Below are 23,040 nucleotides of genomic sequence, written 5' to 3' on the forward strand. Positions count from 1 at the left end.
TGATACAGCATGTGTAAGATCATTCAAATGAGAATTCAGAGGCCAAGAGACATCCAGGAACAGCTCCCGAATGTTCTTTTTATTTGTACAAAGACATGATTCTTCTCTGGATGAAACTGCTGATAAATTTGTATGATGAAACTTGGTTTCAGGAGAGCCGAGGCAGAAATTGCCTGCAAAGTCTGGAGACAGGATTATCTAACCGATTATCTCAACTGTAAATTACCAAAGAACAAAATGACCCTAGGTTCCACTTGACTTGTAAAAACCTTACCATAAAAAACTAGTTAGTTAGTCAGATAGATAGGTAGTTAGTTAGGTAATTAGTTAGCTTACAGTCCTTGTTATACCCAAGAGGCAAAAACTGATGTTCAGAATCTCTGCAGATCAGCAAAGAGCTGTGTCAGTCCAGCTGTAAAATAACTATTAGGCCACTTAGATGCCACTACTGGAGGAACTACAGTCCAGCGTCTTATAATTTTAATGGCCCTAGCATTCTTGGCAGCTAGAATTAAATAATTTAATTCTTAATTAGTCTTTGTTCACATGTTAACTGCTCTTCTTGTTCAACTCCTTTTGTTCTCACAGTATAATCTTGTGCTGTCCTTGTGCTGTTTCTTTGTTAAGCAGGAGGAGATAACTTCAGGGCATGCAGGAGGATTTATGAGTTTGTTTTGCAGAAGGAAGGAATGTCTCCAAGGTCACTGTTACCAGCTGCTTTCACCCAGGAGTCTGGTGTGACAAAGTGTTATCTATGACTAAAGAAACACTGACTTCTCTCAGTTCCCTGGCCTCCCCTTCCCCTCCTTCTCCTTTAAAACTCTTCTGCCTGATCCTGAACTTCAAAGATGGCTTTTGGACATTAGTCTACTTTCTCTCTAGGCTGCCAGCTTCCTGAATAAAGCAACCTTTCCTTTCTATCCAACACTTGTCTCTGGAGTATTGGTTTTTGAGCAGCAAGCACCTGAACTTTGGGGGGGGGTGGGGAGCGGGGAGAACAAACTAAATATAAATATGTGATGGTAACTAGAATAGGATTCTTCATCCTGATGTATGTGAATTAATTCCTAGTTATCAGAAATGAAAAGGCAGTTTTTAAATTTAATAAACTATGAAGTAGCAATTTAAACAAATTTTAGGGGTTTGTTGGTATGGTAGGCAAAGCTCTAAACTGTCTCCCCAAATTCCCATGCCCTCACGTAGCACTGTATAATCCCGTCCCCTTTATTTTCAGTGAGATTGTCAATAGAGGCATACCTCCTTTTTTTGAGCTTCTTTTTATTACACCTTTCGGGTATAGCATTTTTTATAAATGGAACGCATGACCCTCCACCAGCAAAAAGATTACAGCTAGGCTTTTTGTGTGTGTGTGTGAAGGTGGTCTGAAAATAATCCTACAGTATCTCCAAGGTATGCCTGCATCATAGGATGTTACTCTATGATTAGAATACAGGAAATGGCAATGATGAGACTATTTTTCAGATGTAATTAAGATTCTACATTAGCCCATTTTCAGTTAATTGAAAGAAATATTATGGGCGAACCAACCTACTCAGAAAACACTTAAAGGAAACTGTACAGACCAGATAGAGAGATGAGTTGGAGATGCTCTCCAATGACCTTGAATAAGCAGGCAGCCATGGTGTGACTGCCTATGAAGGGCGTGGACTCTGGGTGCTGAGGGTCTTAGTCCAACAACCACAAGGAACTAAATTATGCCAACAGCTCAAATGAACTTGGAAGAGGACTCTGAATTTCAAATGAGAATACAGCTGGCCAAGACCTTGGACCCAGCTTTGTGGAATCACAAATAAAGGAAAAAAACTAAGGCATGCCCAGTTTTTGATCCAGATAATATGAGATAAGAAACATGTTTAGTTTTAAGTTTCTAAATTTTTCATAACTTGTTATGTATCAGTCTGTAACATGTACTACATACATTCAAGATAATACACATAGAGTAACAGGATAAAATTAAAGAAATGTAAACTGATAACTGGCCATATTATTTCACTTTATGTGTTTCTTAGATATTCCTACCTTTTATATCCAGCACTGATATAGACACTCAACTAGTCCTTCCATATGCATTAGCCCATTTCACAGAAAAAATTAAAGAGCATAAGAAGAAAAACAATGTATCTTTCCCCAGAGAGTATATCAGATATCTGACGTCAGAAGGAAAAAAAAAGATAGTTTTGTAGAAAGACTTTTATAAAAGAAGTCTTTCTCATCTCAAAGACTACACAGCTATTTTGAGTTAAAAAAAAAAATGTAGAATGCAGGTAAGAGTAAGAAGAACAGTAATAAAAAATGAAATGGTTCAGATGGTTCTGAACTGAGAGTAACTAGTATGATGAGACCATGCTGTGGAAAGACACTGCTATATCCTCCATTGAAGCCACATCTTTCCACTATAGTACTCTGAGATGATACGGGAGCTAAAAAAAAAACCTCCGAGCTTTGTAATTGGGAGGCAATAGGAATTTTTTTCTTTGGGGGGAGGGGGCAAATTTTTGACATAGATTATTCTCTGAAATTGAACAAAACCTGCCGTATTTCTCACTTTCTGTTTCTTCTTTGCTCTTGCAACTGTAATGAATGTTCATGAGTTCTCAATAAAAAGGCATATTGGGCTCTGGACATCTCATAGCGTGACAATGTAGAAAGTAATCATTTGAACCTATACTAGTGTGTGGCTAAATGAAAACAATTGAGATTCATCTTGGACAAACTTTATAAAGAGAGACTATCCTTAGTTCATACAGAGAAAACCCACCCAGAGCAGGATACAAACAAACTAAAACAAACAAACAAGCAAAAACCTAGATGAACTGGCTTCGTGGAAGGAAGACAGAAAGATAAGATAATGGGACAGAAAACTATTGATTTCTTTATAAACTTATTAACATCATTTTCACATTTTTAGTTAAAAATATATCATTGTGAAATCACATGGAGAACAAAGCCAAAACATGTAAAATACTTGGTAATACAATGCAGTTTCTCTTAATGCAAGTTAAATGTTTTAAGATTTTTATTTCATCTTTTATTTTTTATAACATAACCTAAGTGCATTTCTTAAGTCAATCTTTATACAAAAATGTAAACAGTTCAGGTCATGGTCCTATTATATTTATGTTTTTCAATATTTAAAAATAAGAAGTCTTTTCCTCTTCTTGGCTGTTTATATGTTGAATTTCAATTTGGATTCTTAATTATTATGATTTAAGTGCAATATAAAACAGGATAGCAAATAGAGATTTCAATATAATTTTTTAAAGATGTATACGTAACAGTTAAAAAAAAGAAAGAGGATTTTGATATCTGTGAGGTCAGGAATATCATCCAGGTCATAGAATCAAATCTCATTATATTCCCAGTCTTTCTTTGATACATTAAGAAAACCCTCAATAAAATGGGTTGCTCTCTTTCCCACACACAAAACAAGGGAATTGTTAATATTTTACATATAACTTTTAAGAAAAGGTTTTTGGAATTGATTAGAGATTAAGATTCTCACTGCAAGCGACTCTTGCTGATGGATGAGCGTAAGGCAAGAAAAATCTGTGCAGTAAAAAATCGATATTGTAAATTTATGTGAGGACTTAGAGTCCCTTCACCCTTGCAAACTCTGAAAGCAAACACACAAGAACAACATATTTGGCCAAAGACTTACAGTTGTTCTACAGCACTCAGTGTGTTCTCCTGGGAAGCCAGGTGACACACATGAGGAAACTGTCCTATGGCACTTTCAGTTCTAAATTAAAACATACACGTGAATAGATATCCAGAAAGAATTAACTTTCAGAAAAGTGAGGTAGGGATGAAACTTCCCAATTAGTATGTCATACAGAGGACTTAAATGATGGTGATATATATTTTATGATGTAAATTGTTTTATTTAAATTTCTGCAGAGAAAATTCACAAGAATGTACATATGAAAAAATATGTTACATACAATATTGAACATATGTAATAAATTGAAAGTCATAAAATTCTTTATCTTCATGCTTTATAATTTTACTTGTAAGTACATAAATTTTATCAACTTTAAAACACATCGTTTCAAGTATTTGAAAATTGTATAATAAAACATAATGTGAAATAGTTTACAGATCCCATAAGTAGATAGCTATTAATAATATGAGATAAACTTACCATTCTTAGTAGTGCTGGACCTTACTGCTCACCCTTTTTAACTTAAAAAAATACACTTAAAAAAGCTGCTGTTTACAGATAAAATGATTTTTATATCTGCAGTATTCTTCCGAAACAGTTTTGCTTGGGTTATATGCTATGCACTTCTGTATATTTACATTTTGCGAGAGTGAAAATCTGTAATGAAAAATAAATTGTCAACATATAGGAAAAGGAAATGATAATGTTCAGGGATAATTTTTTTATTAAATGTCAAACTTTTAGAAGCATTCAAATGAATAATTAACAGACTGGGTCATTGTATTTTTTTTTATTCAATAGGCATGGTTTTCTTGAATTTAGAATACAATATTATAGAAACTTAGTTATTGTCTCAATAATCAGAAGCAGTGAAGCCATTTTATGTTCTTGCCATTGTTATTAATAGTTTTGATATATGATAAACTTTGCTTCTATTTTCTTTAAAGATTTAACTAATTTAGTCTAGAAAAATAAATCCAAGCGGAACATTTGTCATAAATGATGCTTCAAGCACCATGTTTATAAATGAAAATGAGATTCTAAGATTACAAAAATATAAAGAATAAGTCCAGAATACTTGAAACATGAGGATGCTAAGAATATTAATCTTCCCAGAATAAAGACTATAATGGCTATCCTGTTTTTCCTAGACAGTTTCTCTGTGTGTGAGCATCTGTATATGTACAACATATCCAAGTGCTTGTACCAAGACAAAAAAGTGGTCAAAAGCTCTTTTTTGGTCACAGTACACCAACTTCATTTCACATAGAGGTTCTAGATGGGGCTGAAATTGTTACTCTCTTGTATCTACTCTCTTTTCTGTATTCTCAGACTCCAGACAGGATATTTTAGCTACAGTGTTCCCAGATATTACATTCTCTGGTCAGATCTAAGGATAAACTCATAAAGAACAGAAAAGGCTCAGACTGCCAGAAACTTACAGATCTTGGGAGAAAGCAGAGCCATCCTCCCACACCCAGGCACGATGATCTTTATTGTAGAAGAGTCCAATCCAGTAAAAAGCAATATTGGACTTTATGAAACTCTGTGGAGAAACAGAGACGAACATAGTGACCTAATTTGAATCTACTCTGGGAGTAATATACTTTTAAGAAAGTCAGTGTTCTGAATTAGATTCAGACTTTAAGTTACTCAAACTGAAATTCTTTTTAATGTCTAGTGTAGTATATATCTTACATTTTCTCACCTAAAAGTCCCATTAATTTATCTCCATAAATTATAAATTATAAAAATAGAAAATCTCGCTTCCTGAAGGAATGATAAATGTTATGAAGGGGTTAGATTTTTATGGAACACTTCCTTCACAGATTGCCAATCAAATCTGATCCCAAACCACCAGCATCTTGAGGGATAAATTTCATGGATATAACCTACTCAACCTATACTCAGCACAGGTTCTATATGTAGATGGAGAAATTTTTCACTGTTTCTGTGAATCATGTAATTATTATGACCATGCTCTCCATATTCATTCCATTTTATATTCCAGAATGATGATGAAAGCTATATAATTACGAAATAAATTATAAATTCAATTAAAGATATAAAATTTAAAAGAAGCTAGATTCTTTGAATAAAAATAATAACCTGTTATTTATTTTTTCTTTAATTTCACACTATAACATCCCTTGTATTTTATCTGGCAGGTATCTTCTTGATTTTTATTCTTCTAATATAAATCATTGAGAAATATTATATAGATTTTATGACTATTGTTTTAATGTATAAGAAATTAGTAAGTCATTATTAGTTGCAATGTAACCATCCAGTTGCTATCTCATTAGAAACTTGAAACAAATTATTCATATTACTTAGACATTATATTGTCTAAGTTCAAAAAAGTGTAGGAAATCAGAATTAAATACATACCAATACATCTCTGTTTTTCAACTTAAGTAAACTGGAATTCTGAGAAGCACAGAAGTTCCTGCTTTCTGCCCAAGTTTTTCTTTCATTAGAAATGAAGTAACAGTTGCATTGGTACCCAATCCACTTTTCTTGACAAGGACAGCAGCCGGAGCCTTAGAAAAAAATAAAACATGAATTATGATATTGGAAATTTAATTTTAAATGTTATTTACTCATTCAAAAATCATTTATATTTTTTCTGCAAATATTCTTTGAATAACTACTATGTAGACAACAGTTCAAAGGATAATATTGTGAATGAGATAGTCACGACCCTTTTTCCTAATGGATATTATATTCTAGAGATAGAGTCAGAATTATACAATTTCCAATTATTTTGTTAATTATATTTAATGCTAATTAGGGTAATTATACACAAGAAATTCGGTGCGTTAAATCATCCTGTATCAGAGTGTAGGATGGGGAGAGGGTGGAGAGAAGAACTCTTTTTTGAAGAAGTGATCCAAAGTTGAGCTCTGGTGTGTAAATATAAGTAAATTAAATGCAAAAGACATTTAAAGAGGAAAAGGCATTTTAGCATATTTCCTGAGTCAGAAAAGAATATGGCACAATGAAAAATTTCTGACATATATTTTGGGTATTTTACTTACAAAATGAGTATAAATAAAACAATTAGTTGGCAGTTCAATCATTCAGTTTACCAGTGATAGTGCCTTGAACATACACTATCCTCCATGATAAAAGTACCTGATGGCAGGTACTAAAAGTATCTGATGGCAGGTACTAAATTTTTTTTCCAAATGAATGGTGCTGAAGTTGCAGAGTAGAATGGTGCTTACATGAATTGGGAGGTGGAGGAAATGGAGAGATGTTGACCAAAAGGTAAAAATCTTCCAGTTAGAAGATTAAGTTCTAAGGATATACTGTGACTATAGTTAATAATACGGTACTATGCACCTGTAAGTTGAAAAATAGAAGAGATTAAATGTTCTCACAACTAAAAGGAAATAGTAATTAAGTTACATGATGGAGGTATTAGGCAGTGCTATGGTGGTAATGATATTTCCATAAACAAGTGTATCAAATCAACATATTGTATACCTTAAACTTACAGAATGCTATACATTAAAAATATCTCAGTGAAACTTGGGAATACAGTAAGGAAACAAAAAATATAAATAAACTCTATAGGATCATAGAAGATGGTGGAATAACTTGGCGCACACTTGGAAAAATATATTTAAAACGCTGGTCTTTGAGCTTGCTTACAATGGATAAGCAGGGTCAGAAGTGCAGAAATCTCTGCACTATATTCTGAGTCATAGAAAAAAGATAATTGAAGTTAAAGAGATAAAGTATGAGTTATGAGCAATCACAGAAGGGTAATTAGGATTAGCTGTAATATTTATTATAATTTCTTTTTTATTCATTACTTAAAAATGACCAATTATACAGGAAAAATGTCATTTTGGGCTACTACTGACATTTATTAAATGAATAAATGATACATATAAATGTAATTTAATAATTCTTACATTAGAGAACAATGAAATGAGACTATCCTAGATTTAGTAAATAAACTTGTATTACTATATGTAATATTCCATTATGCTTCTGTGTGAAGAATACAAAAATCTGTCTATTTCATCCTCTACCAACATTAAGATTTTCCAAAGTATGGAACCTACCTTCCTGGGGTTCTAGGGTGGGTTCTGGAGATGGTGTTGGCTGACTACTTGATTTAGTGACTGCTATAGGAAATGATTAGAAATTTATTAATTAGATACAGGCTTATGAAATAATAATTTATTATACCTTTATAAATGAAACCTTTATTATTAAATGGTTTCCTCATAGTTTTGCTATTTATATGGACTTGCCTAACAATACTTACAGAATTTCAGCAACATTCCCAAAGTAGCCATCAACACAAGGCACATTACTCCTAAGATGCCAGAAATCAACCTCCATGGGGTGGTCTGAAAGCCTGTAGAGAAGGAGAGGTCAGGGAATGTCTTAAAGGACAAACACTGGAGCTGAAATTTTTAAAAGCAAAAACGAGGGAGGGAGAATCCAAAAAGTTCTTTGATTTGACAACCCAACCATCTTGCCAACGAAACATTGGAAAATGAAACCATTCCCTTCAAAACTTCATCCAATACCAAAATTTTTATGAAATATACTTTATTCTTCAGTGAGATTATCCATACCTTTTTTTCTTTACCAGCTGTCTCAGAAAAGTGGATTTACAGTTATTATTTTTATTGTTGTTATTGCTTTATTTTTTAATTTGACAAAGAAACCTAGAGATCTGGAGTAAAAAGATATCATAGGTAACAATTTCTTTTAATGGGCTTACATAAGAAACATTTACTTTTATTTTCTCAAAAAAAAAATCACAAGTTGTATGATTCCATTATGTTAATGAGAAAATTTAGGATTTATTAATAACGTTGTTTGTCAAGCACCCAAGTCAGAAATTAAATGCAAGTTTGTCTAGACTTAGAGTCTTTATTTAACATATTCTGTCGTTGTCACAATAATACTACTTGGGACTGTGTTCCCCATCTAATCTTAATGCATTCTCTGCTCTGAGAAAGGTTAGATGCTCATGAATTTGTAGAGGCTTTTAACAGGGAAGAAAAGACATAGGAGCATCTGGACCTGGTATGATGAGAGGGCCCCTCCAACCAATGTCTGGGTAATACTTTGAGGAGCTGCATTCATTTCACAGTGTATTGAATTATTCATAAATAACCATTTTTTTATAAAAACATTACATTTTCTCATGACTAAATTAGTTGCTTATATCTTCTTCTCCTAATACAATTTAACATTAGGAGATTCTACATTAACATTAACACACTCCCAAAGAGTGTTGTCATTATCAACAGTACAATGGTGTCAGACTGTTAATCAGGGTGATTTGGGGATGTCACTACAAAGATGGTAAATTTTTAAATAACACTTTGAAGCACTGCATCTTAAATATTTGGCATTCTCTATTCCTATGCTAGAATTATGATGCTCATAATCTAAGAGTGAAAATTCAATTTCCATTCAGAATTTAGTTTCCTCTGTCAGAAGTTACTCTTTAAAACTGTTGGGAAAGTGTCACAAAATCATTTCTAGCTACAGAATGAAGAGTCAGAAAAATCAAATTAAGTTGAAAATACTGATACATGGGTAGCTTAAAAATTTCCATTTCTTTCCTTAAAGCGATTCCCTGAACTTAGCCAATAAGAATTCTGCTAATTCTTATTTTCTAATTTTATGACTCAGGCCTACATACCTGCCATGAAAAGTGTTGTCCCAACGTTGATACGGGTAAGGCACAATCTGGACTTGTTAAAGAAGAATGTTGTTGGATCTCAGAATTGACCTGGAGGCTAGAAATCAGAAAGTTATGTAAAAAGGAAAAGGAAAGGAAAATTGTACATTTAAGCAATGTTCTTCAATCATTTATTGGTGAGACACAAATATATAGTATGAACAAGAAGCAGTCAAATCACTAGCTTCTAAAATGTTCCGGAAACCACAATACAGGAAATTCTCAGTGCACTTGTGTAATGCGAATTCTCTATCAGAATAGAAGGCAAGAGAAAGATGTCTTTTTTTATGTTTGAATATCAATTATCTTTTAAAAATATTTGGAAAATTAAGAAAAGATAGGCTAAGTCATAGGTAAATTAATATAATAAAGTTTCATAAAGTATTTTCCTCTTTTAATAATGAGAAATATTTTTAACTGACTTTGTGCTAAACACAGATGAAAGCACTTGGAATATATTAGCTCATTTATTTTTGAAAATGTCTTAATAATAAAGATACATAAATATACTTATTTCAGGTCTACGGCCATGCCACCCTGAACAAGCCCAATCCCGTCTGATCTCAAAAGCTAAGCAGATTCGGGCCTGGTTAGTACTTGAATGGGAGATCACCTAGGAAGACCGGGTGTTGTAGGCGTAAAAAATAAAAAATAAGAGATTACAGACTGACAAGGTCCTTGCAATCTGTGAGGTCAACCAAGGGTTGACCTTATGAGAAAACTGAGGCAGTTACATACTTGACCAAGGTCACTAAGTTTGGAATCCAGGTGGTCTTTTTCCAGAGCACACGTTTAATGTATTTCAACCACACTTATCCCTCTGTGTGTCTATGTGTTTTATGATATTTACTTATTTTCTTTAGCAGAGACCGGTTAGTGTTTCCATCTCTTATTTTGTGCTTCTGATTGCTGCTTCACTAATCTGGCAATGGAAGGCAAAGGTCAAAAAGGTAGAACCAGAGTGACTTCCCATTTCTGTTCTATGTACACACACACACACACAAACCTGAGCTCTATGACTGCCTTATCTGGTCTAGGCCTAACCTTCAGTGCCTCATTCACATGATCCTTAAAGCTTCTGTCAATACATGACTCTCCACTTTTCCTTTCCTTTCAAGTCTTTGAGCACGACTGAAGCTGCTCTACTATCCTTATTTGTACTAATATTTTAAGTACTATATATTTTACAGAGTTATCAAATTCAGATAGTATACTAATGGTTGAATTTACAAGTTTTTGTCCTCGGAAGAATAACCTTATTAATGGGAAATTGAAATGTAGGACGGATAGGCAGAATAAGTATCTTGAGAGTAGAGACCTTGGTCTCTGTTAAGTATCTGGAAATATAATCTATCATTCACCCCCATAAAAAGGAGAGCCCCAAATAAATTTTTTATTCATATTATTTATTTTTAAGTATCATAATATTACCATAGGTAAATTTTTTCTAAAAGACACGCTTTTTAACTGAAAACACAACAAAACAGAAACAAAAAACAAAGACTGTTATTTGATTTTTCAGTTTCCATGAAGTTAAGTATTTCCATCTTTTTAATTTGTATTGTGCGCATAGAACTGCTTTCACTGAACCACTGAAATTGCTAAAACTTAAACCCTTACCTGAGATAGTAAACATGAAAATTCATTTATCTCAACTTTATGCAAATCCAGATTGACAGAGGGAGTGTATAAACGATCCTTTGCCCACTTGAAGTTTATTCTTTTCCAGTTTTAATGTTGGACAAAGCTGAACTAGCAAAAACAACCTAATTTTGCTCATTGTATGCCCCATGTAAAATTGCCTTAACTAAGTAGAAGTTTGTGATTTTGCTTTCGGCTTTAGCTTTGAGATGATACAAATTTATGAAAAAATATATAATAAGTATTATTACTACCCTTCTCACACTGACAGGACAACCTTCATTTGGAAGTTATTTTGTTTTCAGAAACATGCTTGGTGAGACTTGTATTAATCACTGGTTCTTTTTTTTTTACTCTTAGTTCACTGACTCGGAAGTAAAAATCCATTAAATATGTGTTCAATTCAAGAACTCTAAGATCGAGTCACTAATAAGATAATGGACCACGTAAATGTACACACTCACACACACACACACACTATATATATATCCATATATATATATATATACACATATATATACTTTTATATATATATATATACACATACATATATGTGTATATATATATATATATATATATATATATATACTTTTTAACCCCTCCTCTTATTCTTTCTGAACTGCCAACCCTGGTTGATTCTTTGATTCCTTCTTGTAAATATGCAGTAGAATTGTTCTTGTGCCAGTGTCCCTGTCACTTATCTCCACTTGGAATAGAGGCTATCATTGTCCCATCACATCCCTCTAATTATTTGGTGAACTCAACCCAGCCCATACCTATATTAGCAGACTTTTTTCTCCTAGAACTTTTGAAAGCCTTGCTTCTCTCACACATGGTAGTCTGAAGTGCTAAGAAATTCTCACCTGAATGGGCCACAACAAACAAATCTCAGAATTTGGTGTGATCCAGCAACCTCAGCACTAACATAAGGCACTTCTGAACACTGGGGTTTGTCTCATTTCCCAGAATCACTCAACAACATTAAACTCTAGTCTCCTCCTCTAGTAGCTACATTCAAAGGACAGCCTTTATTACATTCTGCCTTCTGTTTTGTATTAACACTCCCTTTCCTACATGTTTCTGTCTGGAGCTTCTTCACTTAGATCTCCTGAAAACTTTGCTGTCTTCACACCAACAAATTGCAAGATGTGATATATCAATATCCCAGCCCCTTTTGCCTCTCTAATATGCAAGGACTCTTTGAGGATGCATGCTTCGAATAAAGAAATGGGTAAAAAGGTGTTCCCCATTCCTGAGACTACAAAGAACTCCCCTGACATGACAGAAAAGAGGATAAACTAGTGGTGTAGTGGTAGAGGTGGCAGAAAGATTAAAAGAGAGAAAGAGAGAGAGAGAGAGAGAGAGAAAGAGAGAGAGAGAGAGAGGTATAAGGGGCAGGACTGAGTGCTACTGATAGGAAGGAAACATTCTGTGAGCAGACAGAATGCATTGGGTGACTGACATCTACCACTCAAGTCATCACTTCACTTTTTAAATATCTTGAGTTATTATGGGAAATGAGTAAACATCTGAAGGAAACTATATTATTATTAGCATGAGATAATTTCATTTTGAAGGAGGTAGCATCCATCCTATTTAATGCCTTCAGATATATGTTTCCTGCAAAATCCAATCATATTCGTAAGCACTTGGCAAAATAAAAATAAAAATAATAACAACAACAAATTAATTAAAAATCAAAATGCAATTCTAATGGTCAGGTAGAAAAGAGTATTTCTGAACCTTGTTTTGGTTAGACAAAAATATCCAAGATTCATCATCAACTAGAAAGTAATAAAACATGTCTATACACTTACAAGAAAGCTGATAAAAATTAGAAACACCAGAATGAAAAACGATTGCCCCTTGGAACAAGACCAGTGAGAACAAATAGAAAAAATAATTGTTCATTTTCATAAGTCCTTCTGTATCATTGACTTTTAAATCATATGCATGTTTTGCTTTCGAAAAAAAAGAGAGAATTGAGCAAAAGGATGAAACTCCAAAAAGCACAATTTGTAACTTATTTTAAACTTCAAATGTCTTAAAGTTGGCATTTTCTAATATACATTTATCATCCTATAACTGAAATTCATTTCTCCTACATGTCACTTTATTTAAGAGTAAAAATGGTTTTCATTTGATAGTCACAACTATCCTTATACTTTAAGAAATAAACGAAGGTGGCCCATCGTGTGGTAACATGGTGAAATCAAGCCATATGTAACTTGGTTGCAGTTTTTAGTGCTTGATGTATACAATAGATGCAAAATAAAAAATATCCAAGTTTCTGAAGATATCTGTGTAACTATTATAAAAGTGAATTTTAAAATACATGATACAATAATTAGGGAAAGTGTTTTCTGGATTTATCACAAAAAAAAAAAAGGACAAGTGAGTGACTCTTTTACTGAAAAGCATAAGCAAAAACATACAAGAGAAAAAGTAAAAAGTGCTGAATTAAAGTGACCAGGGCATAGATCATGTTTCTTTAGAAAAAATCTGGAAGTAATCACTATGTGACCGTAGTTTCAAAACAAGAGGTTCAAAATAAAATACAGTAAAATTAGAAAAAAAATTAAATAATTTTTTTGATCTTTACAAGTAGAGACACATAAATTTAATCAATAACAATAGAAGTGACTTAAAATTTATTTGTGTAATATTCATTGCAATGAGATAAAATATATACTGATACATTTAATTGATTTTCTTGTTAACTCTTTCTTCATCTTTTATTTAGAAATAAATGTAGATCAACAAAAGGTTGAGAAAATAATACAATACAGGCAATTCCCTTATGCCCATCTCTCAGTTTTCCTCAGTCATGACACACTCGAGAGTACAATGTCAAAACCAAGATATTGACATTAGTATAATTCATAGACTTCATTCAGATTTTACCAGTTTTACAAGCACTCATTTGCTTGAGTGTGTGTGTATATGTGTGTGTGCATGTATATACAATTATATACATTTCTAAATTCTTATAACCACCGTTACATAATCTATGTTTTTATATTCTTGGAAATAATTACTACCAATTATTTTGTTACTATGAAGTATGGTTTTTTAAGAAAGACAAAATATATGACTGAAACTTTTCTTGTGTTTACTGATTTTCATTTTAATGAATTGGTTTAGTAGGGGAGAATTTTAACATTTACTGAGCACAGATTACATGCCTATTCTAGTGCTTAATGTAAATGTTTCATCAGGTATATGAGTATACGTTAAGTATATCAGTATATTTAATCATAGTGAAGTATTTTGGCATTTCACTATTTTACTGATGCAGAAATTTATTAATACACCAGAAATTCTCTTTTGTGCAATACTTTCTTTACTATGAAGATCATACACATATACCTAGCATTAGGAAAGCATTGAAATTTCTCCAACTTCTGAATATTTTCATCCTAGATTTAAAGATCCTGACATTATTTTAAATTAAATAGCCAGTTTCTTATTGGTATTCAGTTCCACCAATGGATTTTTCCTAAGAGCTGACTAGAACTGTGCTTTAACGGTCTTGCTCTGGCCTTCTCTAAGATATAGAGATAATCGCCGTGTAACTCAATCAAGTAAGGAAATGTTTGTCATTGGTAAAGATGCTGATTTTCAGTTCTTAATCAACACATTGTTCTAATTCGTTCTCTGATATGTGACCCCGTATCTTTGGATATTGCATTGCTGGTTTTACAAATATGATAGCATTTGCAATTTTAACTGACAGTTACAAATTCATTCATGGATATTGATCAGAAGCACTACACAAGAATCGTTTCCTTTTCTTGCATGAAAAGTACAAGAGAACTGCTTTCCATCAAAAGAAATAAACAGATAAACAAGAAATAAAACCAAAACAACAACTGATTCTGTTTCTGGTTCAAGAATAGCTTAGTCCGACTCAAGTGAAAGAAACAAAACAGTGTGAAAGTTTGGGATATACTTAGATATTTCTAAGCACTTGACTCTGCCTAGCAACTATTTTATAAAGTGAGATGTCTGCACAGAAAAAGAAGTGTTCAAATAATGGTAATCTAATTGGTAAGGCACATTTTGGATAAAACATTTGCATTCTCAGTTTGTTTAGGGTAGGGAGAGGTTTAAAAAAAACACCAGATTGGAGAAAACATGCGATTTATTTTAAAATTTTAAAAATTTCAGCCTTTAATATATGTCTCTTCTAATTAATAAGTCTCACACATGAGACTTAAGCAAAGTGTAAAAACCTCAGGTAAGAGCTGCAAAAAACTTGTTGGCTGCAGCTGTGGCTTCTCAACCCCATGTAACTGGAAACAGTTTCTCTGTGGTGAGCTGCTGGGTGGGCCTTTGGTTCTCACTCTGAAATAACATGCCATATGTGACAAATCGGTTAACTTCTTCAACTCTGAAGCTCAAGTATTTTTACTAAGTATCATTAAAATGACACTGAGCCTCTTTCTCCATCTTTAGGCAAATATATCTACATTGTAAATCTCTATAGTCATTATCTGTTGATGAAACTTGGGAATAAAGAAAAAAAGAGACAAGTAAGAGGATTCTGTAAGAAGAATAAGACACATTAGTACTCAAACAGGAAATCATTCAGCTCAGTAAAAATCCATCAGTTCTAAGGACCTCACCTTTAACTTTTGTACTAAACTCTTATCCAGTGAGTGCAGATCAATTTGCACATTACCAAGGTCCAGTATCTTGAAATAAATCTGAGAAAAGTCGTGTAAAGGATTATTATTAAAATTTTATAATTTGTTTTTAATTCTTTGGTACAAAACTATTCTAGAATTTATTATATTTAATCATTATCTAAAACCAGTAAAACAATTTTCAGGTTTACTATATATATCAGTTTGTGTTAGATAGTTTGCATAATTTGTTATTTAATATTAATAAATCCTGTTATTAATACTATTATTCATTGAATTTTATACTTTAAGACACAGAAGAATATAAAGGAAATAGGCTCAAAGTTAACTAGCAATGAGTCAAAGTTTTGAACCGGGTTTCTCTAAGCTTTGTCTATCTCTAATAGAACAAAATGTAGAGACACTTTGCATAATTATGAGACTATATCATTTGCTTCAATTATCTTGGTAATTATTAGTCTTTGATTTTTAAATACATAAATAACCACAGTTGTATTGGATGTATATTTACTACATAGTTATACATATGTAGTAAATATACACACACGCTTGACTACGTATTGTGTGATCTTTCTTCTGGAGGTAAAACTCAGATTTAGACAGACAATTAAACCAAGTTGTCACCATACTTGTGTATAACCTACAAGTGATTTTTAAAGTCTTAGCAAGCTTTTAGTTATATGCTTTATTTCCTGGTTTCTGTTTTCATGTCTTTTGTCTTCAAAGAGGCATAATTTATTTTTTAAAATACCAATTTATATACACTAATATTTATTTTTGAATTCTATGATGCTATCAGATATAATATAATTCACTTAAAGAGAATATTAGCAACAAGGTGGATGGTCCTTTTTAAAATTTATTTGGATTTGTTCGAAGTTAGATTTCATGAGAGAAAAAGATTCTCTCTTGCTCCCTCCTGCTGTATGTGTATGTGTATTTATATGTGTGTGAGGGCACAGGTGGTGCACGTGGTAGGAGAGATGAGAAATCTTTGACTAGGGAGACGTGGGTGCAAAATAAGCATTATAATTTAGCCATAGCAGGATATTTACTATTCACTCTAAGTGAGCAATATGTTTACAATGTTCTAGGCAGTCACTAATGGCAAACGACGATGTGAATAAATGTTCACTCTTATTTTAAGATTTCTTTACAGTGAAAAAGTTAGAAAAATTTAGTACAATTTATTAATAACATAACAGAGGCGCATACACCATGCTCTGAGATGGTAAAGTTAGGGATGGTAAGTCTGCTTCATAACATGAAGTAGAAAATTAAATATGTCTTAGATGAAAAAAAACTTTGTCAATGCTAAGGAATTTGATTTTATCCTGCTACGTTAGGATAATCAAAACATTTAATATCATGCATAATAAGTTTATAATTTACTTATTTTATTTGAAATTTTTCTGGGTATAATCTCTTTCAGAGGGCAGAAAATTAAAGAAGGAACAGGAGTGGACTGTATGTTGTTTAATTTCTTCCAGGTCCTTAAAATATAGTTGATTCTCTTAGTCTTTCCAGGAACTGACATGGGAAGAAAGTGAGTGTTGGCCATCGTTATCCTACTATGGAAAATTGTGAGATTGTTGATCAACATGTGAAGGCATCCAAAAAAATACTATCAAATCTTTGCTCCTCACTTGGTTGTGCCTTTAAAATGATATGCTAAATGATCTGAAACTGCCAGTAGTTAATCTGAACGATTTCATTCTTTCTCTTCAACATTAGAGAACATAATCATATTTTTCATCATATTAAAATTATACATTTTTATGGATACAACAAAGGGACAGTTTTAATGGAAAAGTGAAGCTGATATCTGAATGTTTTCAAATAAATATTTTAAAAAGAAGTCACTGTTGTTAAGATACTTATAATTAAATTATTAAGATTTTTCCCACTGTTATGGTAACAAATGTTAATACTTGCTTTGAAAATATTTCAGGCTAAAATTGATTTACTTAAGAAATGATTGCTGGTTACATACTAACTGCCAGACACAAAAAAGAAACAAAAGTCCCTGTTTTGTGGTAGTTTTACTCTATTACCAAAGTCCAACAAAGACCACGCCTGTGTGAAAGAGTTTATCAGAAGGAGAAATATAAAACAAAGAAGGGGGATTTGAAAAGCTGGTGTATGACAAAATTTTAAATCAGACGGCTAGGGAAAGTTTCACTGTGAAAAAGAGAACTGAGCAGAAGTGAAATGAACCATGTGAATAAGCGGGCAGGCAGCTGGAAGAGAAAGCACCAAATGCTCTGTGGCTTCCACGGTTGAGTTGCAACGTTCTTTTGGCTCCTTTATTGAAATAGACCTCAAACTGCTACTAGGAAATGTATAATCCAATTCTGGCTGTGCTTGCTTGTTCTAAATCTAACGATACTATGAAAGAATGGCCAAAATTCAGTCAAAATTCCTGAATTATTTTATATTTATTAGAGATTGTATGTTTCCAAACAGACGAACCTACTTTTAATCAGAAATATTCCACATCTGTACTCGAGCTTTTTGACAGCAAATATATATCCAACTTCTTGATGTTTTACTAGTAACAAAATATCAGTTACAAAAAATAAAAGCAGATGGTTGCAGGGAGGGGTAGGCTACAACTGATATATTTCTAAACTTTTGTCAATTTTAACTTTATATTAAGCTAATCAGACAGATGAATATCCTTATAACAACAGAAATTAATAGCCACAGGACGACAAGTTTTCACTAAGGAGTATTGCCTACAAGGACTGATTAGGGCAGCTTCCCCATACTTGAAATAGAAAGAAAGGAAAAGTTATTCACCTTTTAACCCCCTTCCTGCTTCTAGGACTGGGTATAGTCATGCACTTCTGAGAGAGATCCGTCATGGCTCTCTGGAAAGGCCAGGCTATTATATTGTCCTTTGCCCTGAATGAATTGCTCAACAAGAACCTCTGAGTCACTCTTCTAGCACTAGAGGAAATTTCAGGAGATTTAGGAGAGTGGCTGCATGTGAATAAGAACTGGGCCAGTGTTCCCTAATTTCAGAGCTGAAGTACAATGAAAACAGACAAGCATGAGCAAAGATAAGATAAGAGTGTCACTTATGGTATGAACACCAGATGTCATCTTGAAGCACAAAAGTGTTTCCAAATTAGAGTCCATATAGTTATGTACAGTGTCCAATCATCTCAGTGAGCTTGAGAAGTATGCTGTGAAATGCAAGCAATGTCTTTAGTGGCTGCCACCATTAAATGTATCCGCATGCTGGCAGTGACAGTAATGCATTTACTTCAATTTACAATGTCCAGCATAACTGGAGCTATGGTGGCCCTTTTGTCAATAAGGACATGAAGTCTTCAATAAGTCCTGAAATAAACTTTCAGAGTGTCCTTTGTTCTGTTTCTTCCCTTAAGACGTATATGGCTTGAGAAGGACTAATCTATCCCCCTGCGGACATGGTATTGGCTCTTCCAACTCTTCATTAGCTAAGATGTTAAACCAATTTATTACCTCAAATTTCTATTTTTCAGTGATCCTCTGCCCTATGAGCCCGTAATCCCAAGATATAATTCTCATGATCACCTATTATTGGCCACACTTCCCCTGAGTGCTCACTATTGTTTCCCCACAAGGAAATGCTTCCTACTTCCAACGTGGATGCAAAAAAGCACTTGTTCCATTTCCAAACGGCCGTATCTCAGGAAGGAGTAGTTTCTGTCCCATGTTGGGCACTAACTTCTCCAGTAACAAAATAAGACAAACACCACAAGTGGTGCATGATACAACTCAAAGAAACTCAGGGATAGTAAGATACATGCAGTGCCTCAGACTCTGTCTGGTAATACACAGGGAGGTATGCTTAGTCGGGCTCAACTAAAGCCATTAGAAATAGCGCTACAGGAAGGCGATCCTGATTCCATTCAGTCATACATTTATAGAGAAGCCGAGGATGTCAGGATGCATCTAACCTGAGCTAGATCTACCAGGTCATACTGTGGACTAACACTCAGAAATATACTTAAAATAATTAGTAAAAAAAAAAAAAAGTCAATAGTAAAAAAAATCTTTGTCACAGGTATAAAAGATACACATTACAAAATACAAGAGAAACACATCAAAGGGTTGTGTTAAAATGTTTGAGGTGACAAATTAGGTTTTATTATTTCTTCTCACGTATCAATTTATATCATTTTGAATACTTTTCAGCTCCAGATTTAAACTTCGATATATAAAAACATTGATTTGGTCCTTGAAAATATCTAAAGTATGAAATAAATAATTAGCTAATAAAGTATTTATATACATTAAAATATTTATTCTTAAGAATAGTTTCCAAAAATAATTTAATGTTTAAACATATAAATACATTCTCAGAAACTTTAGGATATATATATACACACATACTCATTGGACAGAGGCCATTAATTACAGTATGTTTGAAGATTAAACTTTATTGGAAATGATGTCTGGATTCTGCATGGCCCTGGCCCTTTGAGTCAGAAATCATCTTTGGCTCAACACACTCTATGTGGGTAAAAGGTACTGTACAGTACAGAGTATTTCCAACCACAGACTCGATGCTGCTGGAAATAACATTTAACATCTACAGTAGCCTTGCTATGACCACACAATCTTGGAGATGAGGTGAATGGGTATTGGGCAGAGGAAATAGCACATCTGATAAAAAGAAAATGCCACAGAAAAATATAGTGAGACTTGACGCAGTTTACTTGGTCAAAGAACAGAAGATAAAGTTTAAGGAGAGAAAAGAAACCAAAAGTGAGGTGTACCATCTAAAAGTGGGTGATGATTATCACTTTAACTGTCATTATCTGTGTCATTATCATTTAGATAAGCTTGACCACAGGAAGTGACTCTGAATTCATAATTATGACAGCATTATTCACTAAGAGAAGAGGAAGAAAGAAAAAGAGCCAATAACAACAACAAAAGATGAGGACCAAAAGCCTAGATTAGACCATAAATACTAAAGCTGTATTTCGCATGAGATTTTTTTTCACCTAGAATTTTCCTCTGACAGAGTTCTTGGAGGTAGCATATTTTGTAGATGAAAATAATGAATAAGAACACAAAAAACAACTCTTAAGCTACTATGGAGAAAGGTGTTAAATAATACCATAAGAAAATTATTGGGGTGCCTGTTGTCTAGTTTTGATTCTTCCCTCTGACCAAAGACACTGTATACCCAGTAGAAGCTAGAAGTCCAAAAAAACTTATAACGCTGGTATCAAGTTTTCAGCAGTGCTGAATATATTCCTTGCTTCACCCAGCTCCTCAGGTCTGCCAGCGTTCCTTGTCTTGTGGTTGCATCACTTGAACTTCTGCTTCATGGTTACAGGGCCTTCTTTGTCCCATTGGACTCAAATTCCCTTGGCCTCTCTCTTATACAAACACCTGTGATTACATTTCAAGCCCACCCAGAAAATCCAGCCTGCTCTCCCCATCTCAAGATTCTTACCTTGATCACTTCTGTAAAGTTCTTTTTGTCATATAAGGTAATATTTACAGTTTCCAGTGGTTGTGACCTAAATATTTTAGAGGTGATAACTCAGCCTACCACAAAGCCCAGGATGCCGATAGGGTGCTCCCTGTCCTCCGGGAGCCCTCTTTTAGTCTAATGGAAACACTTAGACAGTTTATCCCAGTATTGTAGACAGGTGATATGTTTCCAGTGGAGCTTTCACTACTCTGTCATCATCAGCCACTTCAATGGCATGATTCTGGTATTTTTTTATTTATAAAGCTACTTTCACATGCATGCTTCATGCTTCTTTGCTGCATTCTATGTACCTGGTAGCTAAAAAATCAACCACATTATTCAGGCTTCCTTGCCTTCTGGTTTCTGGCTGGTGTCAGTCATTGGGAAACATTGACAGGAGATCAGAAGGAGAGAGGAGGAAGTGGACAAAATATTTAATTCTCCAGCTTCCTCCTTGAATGGTCAGTCCTGGCAGTGGCAAGAATCTCTCCTATGAGTTCTTGATATCTTCTAACACTCAACAGTAGATCACAATGTGATCACTACCCTCAGGCCCCACACAATGTTGCCTAGAATATATGTAGCTTTAAAAAAATCTACTTGATTTACTTAATTTATTAGGAAAAAAAGTTCTGATAAAGTCCTCTGTGGTAATTTTCTAGAACATTGGCTGCTAAAACATATTTGCTATATACTTACTAAATAAATAAACCATCTCTATTTTGATGAGGCCCATGTTGCCTTTTTTTTTTTTGAAAGAATATTAGATTTTCTTCTGCATTAATCTAGTGGTTATTTTTAGTTTATGTATCATGCATCTAATCAACACACTATAGATATATAAAGGTGTTGCTGACATATCCACTCACCGTACACTCTTTTGCACAAAATATTTCCAACCACAGTGTTGCTAGCACTTGAAATGACATTATGACATTTAGCACCTTGACCACTCTTGATGCTCTTGTAATGATTCTTGGGGACCCAAGGGTGGGTTTGGGGGTGGTTATGAGAAAGGAGAATAAAATTTCAGATTAAAAAATAAGGTCCTACTGCAAAATATATTAGGAGCAAAACCTCTACAAAACCTGTGTAACTGGCCAAAAAGCAGTAAATTTAACTTAAAGGAAGAGGATGAAATCAAAACTGAGATTTACAAGCTCGAATGTGAGAAGCACAACCGTTTTAACTTTCACATTAGTGTCTTTAACAATTAGACACACAGGATCACAGCCAATGGAGACACATGAAGATAACAAGCCTGGAAAAATCTTTGATGTGATGAGAATAAGAAATAAGATGAGGATGAAAAAAATCACTGATGCAAATCATACATATGATTATGTAAATGTCATACTCATGTTCTAAATATGTATTTCTTGGAGATTTTTTTTTCAGTCAGGTATTAATAGGTAACATATTTTGTAAACAGAAATAATGATCAAGTAAATGCGTATATGAGCTGCTGACACACTGCCTATTTATATAAAACAGAATCTTTTTTAATCTTGTACTTCTTAAAAAAATAAAACAGCATGGGATGAGAAAGTATTCAGAAAACACATTCAGACACTCATATTAAAGAAACAGAAAGCTAGACCATGATAAAAATAATTTTTGAAATTATAAATTAATATAAGCATGATTTGCAGAACATATTGAAATAAGCAGTTCATTCTCAGCAATCAGTAGTGAAAACTATACTTAAATGGCCATTTTAGAAAGAATGTAGTTTAAAACTAAGGAATTATTTTTTGAATAATACTAAAGGTTTTTAAATCCATGGTTAACATAAAACACAGCCTATATGAGATACACAAGAGAAGCAACAGTGCCAGAAAATAAAGAGAAATCAAGACAGCAC

The 23,040-nt window shown here is 33.4% G+C and overlaps 1 protein-coding gene and 1 pseudogene across 1 annotated transcript; one reads left to right on the forward strand and one right to left on the reverse strand.

Annotated features, from left to right (window-relative positions):
* Positions 1-4,230: 4,230 nt before the first annotated feature.
* On the reverse strand, positions 4,231-9,482 carry LOC105295893 (natural killer cells antigen CD94-like; the record flags this gene model as incomplete). The annotated part of the gene is made up of 6 exons (XM_011365739.1): positions 9,366-9,482; positions 7,968-8,060; positions 7,762-7,824; positions 6,074-6,225; positions 5,125-5,228; positions 4,231-4,339 (listed from the first exon to the last, which is right to left on the reverse strand). Coding segments are annotated over exons 1-6 (528 nt in total), but the record flags the coding sequence as incomplete, so codon positions are not given.
* Positions 9,483-9,923: 441 nt separating this feature from the next.
* On the forward strand, positions 9,924-10,042 carry LOC111743609 (annotated as a pseudogene).
* Positions 10,043-23,040: the final 12,998 nt, after the last annotated feature.

This window comes from Pteropus vampyrus, unplaced genomic scaffold (genome assembly GCF_000151845.1).
Source record: "Pteropus vampyrus isolate Shadow unplaced genomic scaffold, Pvam_2.0 Scaffold116, whole genome shotgun sequence".
In the NCBI taxonomy this organism is placed as follows: domain Eukaryota; kingdom Metazoa; phylum Chordata; class Mammalia; order Chiroptera; family Pteropodidae; genus Pteropus; species Pteropus vampyrus.